Source organism: Triticum aestivum, chromosome 3B (assembly GCF_018294505.1).
Source record: "Triticum aestivum cultivar Chinese Spring chromosome 3B, IWGSC CS RefSeq v2.1, whole genome shotgun sequence".
NCBI classification, from domain to species: Eukaryota; Viridiplantae; Streptophyta; class Magnoliopsida; order Poales; family Poaceae; genus Triticum; species Triticum aestivum.
The window spans coordinates 205,583,042-205,590,894 of record NC_057801.1 but is presented as its reverse complement, the minus strand read 5'-3'; the positions used below and the strand labels follow the sequence as shown (position 1 = coordinate 205,590,894).

General features: G+C 49.0%; 1 protein-coding gene across 1 annotated transcript; it reads left to right on the top strand.

The window, feature by feature from the left end:
- The first annotated feature begins 6,199 nt into the window (after nucleotides 1-6,199).
- Nucleotides 6,200-7,845, top strand: LOC123065235 (uncharacterized). The gene is made up of 3 exons (XM_044488576.1): nucleotides 6,200-6,330; nucleotides 6,923-7,232; nucleotides 7,406-7,845. The coding sequence occupies exons 1-3, from the start codon at nucleotides 6,258-6,260 to the stop codon at nucleotides 7,788-7,790; spliced, it is 768 nt and encodes a 255-aa protein (XP_044344511.1). The 5' UTR covers nucleotides 6,200-6,257; the 3' UTR covers nucleotides 7,791-7,845.
- The last annotated feature ends 8 nt before the right edge of the window (nucleotides 7,846-7,853 follow it).

Below are 7,853 nucleotides of genomic sequence, written 5' to 3'. Positions count from 1 at the left end.
GGCGGCGGCACGGGCAGTCAGGTGGTTCCCCGCGTCCCTGGATCTGCCAGTATGGATCCACCTGGGCCCAGGCAAGACAGACGCTGAGCATGAACGAGGCAGCACAGCCTGACAGTAGAGCCGCAATGCTAAACCGGATGGAGCCGCCAGTCCGCCCAGCAAGCATCAGCCTTCCTTTGCCGTCGGACTGGGCATCGCCACACGGCAGCCGCGCCGCACCTGCATCTTCCATTCCAAAAGTGCTCCTTTCGGACTTTCACGGCCGCTTTTTTTCACGGAAATGTTAACGCCCACACGTGTGGGCGTTCACCACTCCGTTCACACGCAAGCATCGCCGTTGGTTTCGTTTTGCACGAATCTTGGAGCAAAAGGGCTGGTTTTCGGCGCCACGTTGGACGATTCTAGTGTGCGGTGTGCGAGTGGGTTCGCCCGCACGGTAGTTGCCATCCCGCGGTCAGCGGTTGCCACTGAGAGGCGTGCGGTGGAACTGCCATGCGCCCGCACGCCACGGTCCGACCGCAGTTGACGTCAAACACGTCGCACACCCCTCCACCCTCTCCCTCACGGTTCCATTCACTCTTCCCCGCGTCGCATTTACTGGCACAACCCACTCGCATTACAGTCCACTGGAGGAGAAGGCGAGGGGAGAAGGCGACGGCGGAGGCGGGACAGTCGACGGTGTTCGCGGGCGTTGGTGGTGCTCGTCGGAGCGGAGCGGCGTCGCCGGAACGCGTGCGGGTCGAAGGTAATGCTCGCTTCATCTATCGCATACCCTCCCTGATTTTGTTCCCCTCTTTCCTCCCTGTTCGATTTCTAGATCCATTCCTAGAAATTCCGGCGATTCGGCGGTGCGCCGGCGTTCCCGCCGCTGCGGCGGTGCGCCATAGTTGTGTGCCTGCCGTTGCTTCGTGGGAGTGGGCAGTTTCGTCGCCGCCGCTGCGGCGGCATCGTCGGTGAGGCTATGCCTGCTCGTAGGCAACGCATTAGTCTTGCATTTGGATTTTGAGAGTTGTCCGCCGGGTTGTTTTGGTGCGGATTGGTTCGAAATTTGGGGTTGCAGCCATTTCGCGCGAGAATTGTAAGGGTGATTTTGAGGTTGAAGCAGTTGCCATTGAAACCTAGATCTAGTCTAGTTTTGGGGTTGAAACTGCAGACTGTGGCGAAATTGGCAGTATGATTGAACGTGAACAAATGTGCGGCAACTAAACTACCTGAAGAAACGTGGTAGTTGCCACAAACGTGTTCTCCCATGTGGCAACAGATTTCCGAAAATGACTGTCATAGTTGCCACCCCAAAACGAGGTGGCAACTAATTTCATTGAACTCCTGTGGCAGTTGCCACACGCATGCTCTTCCCATGTGGCAAATTTTAATTCTGCTGAACTTGTACGATAAGTAACCAGAAAAAATATGCTTTCTGAATGTGGCAACTATGGCAGTATGACCGAACGTGAACAGGTGTGTGGCAACTAAACTACATGAACAAATGTGGCAGTTGCCACAAATGTGTTCTCTTCTGCGGCAACATATTTTCTGAAACTGACTGTCATAGTTGCCACAAATGTGTTCAAGCTCACACACAAGGGGGGCAACTAAAATTTACTGAATGAATGAGATAGTTGCCACATACACGCTCTTGAACGAGGCAAACTGATTTTTTACTGAATTTACATAATAGTAACCTCAAACATTCTTTTTCATTTGTGAGACTTGTTTTTTTTTCTGAATTATTTGCGACAGTTTCCAAACTTTGATAGTTGCCACAATCGGTAGCACTGGACGGAACTAATGTGCACATCGAGTTGGCGTGTTTGCCACTTTGGATTTTGTATAATCATGTTGCAATACAGTATGTGAACACAATGTCTGTTGCCACAATACAGATATGACAGTGTGGCAAACTGGCTGCATAGTATGGCAACCACATTTGCATTCAAATAGTTAATATTTTTCTGTTAGGTGGCAACTGCTTACCCATTGCATTTTACATTTTCGCCATTAACAATTTGGTCTGTTCCTACATCAGCAGAATGGCTCGTGGCGATCATCAAAGTGATGATGACGATTTCATGGATCCACCTCAACGTAACCAGGCAACTGGACGGAGAAAAGAGGGCGATGAGGTAACTGTCCGCACACCCGCCCCCCTCCTCCTGATTTATGTTATTTGTTGGCAGCTAGATCTTTTTTATAGTCGTCCATCATGAACTAAATTTTCATAACATTGCAAAAACATGGCAACAGCTCAACACTTTTGTGTTTGTTTTTTGCAGAAGAAGAAACGTATTCGCAACAGAGCCTCCCAGGAACGTCTGACCGTGTTGATTGACAAATTCACTGACGATCAAAAGGGAGCTGCTGCTGAGATGGGTATGCAGGTTCTGATGGATGTCCGGTGTACGAACCTTGTCAACCCGGTATGCGACTGGCTTGGTGAGATATACGATCCCGCCTCCAGGGAATTCGTGATCCCGGGACGGGGAAGACTTCCATTGAATGAGGAATCCGTGTTCTGCACTTTGGGTGTGCCTCGGGGACATATCAAAGTCCCGTACGAGGTTAATAATGAGATCGAGGAAGAGCTGTTCGCCCGTTTGTTTCCTGGGTTGGAGGCAATGCCGAACACGTCTGTACTGGCAGATTCTCTGCAGGACATGACGACGCACGGAGAAGTTTTCAAGATGAAGCTACTCATGTACCTCATCTCAGCTGTTTTCGCGCCGACCACTTCTCTTCGCCCAAGCAACAAATGTTTCCCCATCCTGGTGAATGATCCATGCTTGCTACTGCCAGTGTTTTCGTTGCGTTTCTTCCGTTTTGATTTCTGACGCGGCAAACTTTTTTGCCCTGAAATTTTGTGTGGTGCAGGCGAATCTGAAAAACGTGAAGAGTATGAACTGGTGTAAGTTTATTGCCGACTTTCTCCACGATGCTTTCAAAAACAAGATGTACCAGAAGGGTTGTCGTCTGCACTTAATGGTATTTATTTTCACCAGATCTCTGTGTGAACTCTTTGTTTATAACGTACTTTTATTTCATGCATGACAATCTGGTCATAACAAGATGGCAACTGCCATAGTGACAATGTGGCAACTGCCATAATGACAACGTGGCAACTGTCATACTGACAATGTGGCAACTACCTTCATATTAGCATGGCAACTGCTATCACAGTAGGATGACAACTGCCATCACACTTTGATGGCAACTAACACATACATATTATCGTTGGATCATACATTATCCTGCTCTTTTTTTTCTGAACTACAAATTAACCACGATGGCAACTGATATTTTCTTTTCTTTGCAAAATTGTTTTAAATCAGCTCATGTATGTCGACTCTCTTGATCTGTCCACCGTGGATTTCACCGGGATAGGAGGCCCGCCGCCTACTCACAAGTTTGCTGTTTCTGCGTGGACCATCAGCGCTGTCAAGGCTGTGCTTGCCGCAGACAGGGCAACTGATGGCACATATGGAAAACTACAGGTTAGTTTTTGTTTATGTCTTTTTCACACGGCATGCTTACAAATTTGACATGACGCAACCGTCCGTGGTTTATAAGGCATGCTTACAATTTCTTTTTTTGTTTTTCATAGCTGATGGCCAAGCATGCTATAGACTACAGCGTGTTTGGGGGGCCTCAAAAATTTGAAAAGTGGATGGACGTGCACTCAGCTCCGTCTTGCCCTTCTGAGGTAATCAAAATGTCCACATCTACGGTTTGCCGTGGATTACATGTTGATGTCGCGGAAGCGAATGCAGTACGGGTGTTGTTTTGTTGATGCTTCTTGTTTTCGTGCACAGGCGAGGGCACCAGTGGAGCATCTAATTGGGCAGTTTGCATCCGGAATGACCGGCCTGCTCGGGAAGTTGGTTGAGGGGTGGACGTCCCTCAGTGCCTCTGACAGCGACGCGGTTGCGAGGCAGTTCACTTCATTTGTCCCAGAACGTACACATCGGCCAACCGGTTGCCGTGGCCGGTATGACTACAACAGCTCCCAAGAGCCCGGTGACACACAGGATGATGTGGATGGAGACGCTGGCCTCAGCAAGGACGACGACGATGACACCGATGACGATGAACACGCTGAAGTTCGCACATGCGGCAACAAGGGCAAGGATGCAACAGGTGCCCACCCACCGGAGAAAGTGAAAGAACATACGGCTGCGAGAGGCGAGGGGGTTTTGCCATCAAGGAGGGGGAGGGCTCCAGAGGATGTTGGGCAGGGTTCTGCTGGCAAGAGGTCTAGGATCGATCCCGTAGCTGCCAGGAAGAGGTTCGACTCTCAATTTTAGTTTTCTGCTGTGTATCTTTTCTTTGGAACAATCTCATCCATTTCTTTTGCACTTGTTTTTTGTCAAGCGCGGCAATTAGTTTGTTGTCTGACAATTGCCACCTTCTTTTTTCCTTCCATCTGTTGCGTGCAGTGAGCCGACCGCTGGTGGACGAGCAGCTACGAAGAAACAGGCGCCAACGCCAACCCGTGTTTCTGCTCGCTTGAACAAAGGTGCCCCCATTGCCGGTGACATCCCTTCCACCAGGTCTTCTGCTCGTACGACGACGACCAACACCGGGGATCCTGTCGTGTTGCCTGACCTGAGGAAGGCAGTCAAGAAGTAGGTTTCTCCATGTGCTTTTCATTTGAGATAGCGGTTTTTTTCTTGATTTTTCAATGCAACTGGTCTGCTTTGTCACATGTTCTTCTGTTATCATCCCCCACGAGGCAACTGCTGTTTTTCCAAATGATTTCTTCCTTCATTTTTTAAATGTATGGCAACTCCTATTATCTTTACATGGCAACTGGCATCTAGGCCAAATGGCAACTATTTCTGTACCTAATGGCAACTGTCATCTTTTTTTTACCATTTTCTTCTGAGAGTTCATCCCCCACCTAATTTTGAAATTGCATTCCTCACAGATCAGACATTTCTATCATTCCTTTCAATTTGCCTAACTTTGATAACTGCTGCTGTATGGCAACTGCTAACTATGGCACATGGCAACTCATGACCCCCTTACATGGCAACTACCAGCTTTTTCCACTTGTTTTTAGTTTTTTAATGCTTCTATCATTGCAAACATATTTTTTTGTCCATTTTTTTCATACCATTTTTCACGTGCTTTTTTTCCTTTGCAGGGTGAAGAAGACTACTACGCGCGGGGCCAAGCATATCAGTAGAGACCCACTCGAACGCCTGCATTCAAAGTTGTCAACAGGTGGCAACTCAGATGTACATGAGGCGCCAGGCGACAATACTGCTGCTGCACCGTCAACTGCTCCCACTAACTCTGATGCAAGTGGCCGACCATCTCCGCCGGCTGCAGATGTGCAGGCTAGAACAACAGGCATCCGTACATCGGGGAGTGACGAGTCGGTATCCGCCAGGACAGCTGAAATATTGCCAACTCTTCTGGCAATGAAGGATGCTGCTGTGAGCCATGCCACCCCATCAGCAAGCGTCGAAGTGGATGCTCCCGAGACCAACCTAGGCAAGGAAGATTCCCGCTCATCTGACACTGATTCCAAGCGCGTGCCTGGTGTCTCACCTGTGTCCATGACAGAAGCGGCTGAGGCGGCACTTCACAAGGATATGCCATCTGCAGATGAGAATCCTGGCACAACAGCTCCAGCTCCTGTCGGTGGAGATACTGCTAAGGCGACCGTTCCGCGTGCTGGTCTTCCACCTAGGCGTCGTAGCCCCCGCAAGCAATCAACAGACATACCCAACGCTCCGGCTGTAGCTAGGAGCAGGAGAGACGAATCTGGTTATGTTCCTGCGTCCACACTGTTCCCGCCACCTGCAAAAATCAATGTGATGGAGAAACCGCAAGACCGGAGCACAACTGATGCAGGTGTCAAGCCGGGCACGAGTGACGCAGAGGAACGCCCGGAGCAGACTGCGCCTTCACCCGCAGCGGAAATCCCCAGCATAAATCTGCGCACTTCCAGGCTCCCAGTCAATGTCGGTGTCCCCTACAGTCCAAACAAGAAGATTGTCATGAAAGCTGCGGCTGAGACCGCTGACAACACGCCCCGCCCTGCAAATAAGGCCGATCATTTTGTAGCGGCCGATTCAGATATGTTTGTCGATCTTTCACCCTTGGATTCTGCCCCGAAAGTCGTTCGTGGTCCGGCCAGTAGGAATGAGAGGCACCCAATGGCCTTTACCCCACCGAGCTTCAGCCTCGGCGTCAGTCAAGATCAACCGGTGGTGCACGATCCTATACCAGTTGCCTTTGCTTTCCCAGGAGGCATGCCCGCAATGATGGCGCAGCCAATGGTCGAGGGCAGGAAGGCTGTCAAGTTCGCAGAGCCAATTGTGCAAGGTACACTCATCACGCACTTACGATTTTCTTGTATACATGTTTGTAGTTTGACTTTTGTCCCAATCACATTCTTTGGGGGTCCTCACTTGTGACGGCAACTGCCATGTGACGACATGGCAACTGGATTTGATGCACCATGTCACCTACGTTTTTTTCTTGCTGCCATGCTGCGTTTGACATTTGGGCAAGCACGTGGCAACTGAAGTTATTTCAACATGGCAACTGTAGTTGCTGTCACATGGCAAATACAGTTCAGTACACATGGCAACTGGATTTGCCACATCATGCCACCTGCATTTTTTCTACCATGCTGCATTTTTTCATACGGCATTCACATGGCAAGTGGAGCCGACACAACATGGCAACTGCAGTTGCTGTGACATGGTACCTACAGTACAACTAGGTGGCAACTACAGTGCAACTACATGGCAATTGTATTTGCTATGTCATAGCGACTGTAGTTGGACCACCCATGGCAACTGCCCCACTTTTTCTACCTACATATCACATCATGGACCTTTACCTCCTCACAATCCATCTGTTTTTGGATTTTATATGTATCCTAACCCACTTTTTTTTATATTCATTGCAGCCACCCCTGAGGAGATTTCACCGTCACTTGATGAAGTTTACCGCATGATCGAGGAGACAGCATTGCAGAGGAGTTCCTCACGAGGGCAAGGGCAATCAAGTTCCAATGTGCCTGCAGATACGGTATCTGAGGATACCATTAGGAGTGTCACCCCTGGTCCTGTGAGGCAGCAGAGGGTAGTTCACCCACCCCCCGCGGAAGACTACGAGCCCGAATTCAGGGCCACTAAGGAACAGACCCAGCTGTACGATATCGTCAAGCGTTTTGGAAATGCGAGGACCAACAGCAAGCACATGAAGGAGCTGAAAGCGTAAATTACCATACCCCATAATCTCTCATCTTGCTTGCTCTTTTTTACCATTTATCTACTTCGTACTTTTTATAAATGGTCCGCTTACGTTTTAGTTCTTTCATATATTTTTTTACTTAGTAGGCATGATTCTTCCATGCTATATCGTTTTCATACAGCTCATGTTTGGACAGAACGAAAGTCATTCAGTGCGGAGCGACGTACGTCGACCTGGGTGATCTTGCCGAGTCCGTGAGGCCAAACGGAAAAATGTCGACGAATGTAGTTGCATGCGGGATCGACTACATCAACAATCACACCGATGTATGCGCCGACAAGATAATCATGCATTACAGTGTGACCTGCAAAATATGGGATGGTGACTTCCACCACAAAATCCTGAGGAACAATTTTGCACAACACGGTGACTTCAAGCTCACACTGAAGAAATATGTGAGTACTCCTTTCCTGTCTGCACCGTTTTTTCACATGGCGTGGTTTTTTGCCAGAACCTGTACTTGTGTTTGTGTGGCAGAAGTTTTCATGTGGCAACAGTTGCCGTGCACACTGACTTCTTGATTTTTTGTATCCCCATGCAAACTATGTGGCAACTTGATAGTAAAATACATGGCTCATTTTGTT

Bases quoted from the DNA above. Each gene is read 5' to 3' on its own strand.
- LOC123065235 (XM_044488576.1), top strand. From the start codon at position 6,258: ATGCCCGCAATGATGGCGCAGCCAATGGTCGAGGGCAGGAAGGCTGTC. The intron at 6,331-6,922 runs GTACACTCATCA...TATTCATTGCAG, and splicing joins CGCAGAGCCAATTGTGCAAG to CCACCCCTGAGGAGATTTCA. The intron at 7,233-7,405 runs GTAAATTACCAT...ATGTTTGGACAG, and splicing joins CACATGAAGGAGCTGAAAGC to AACGAAAGTCATTCAGTGCG.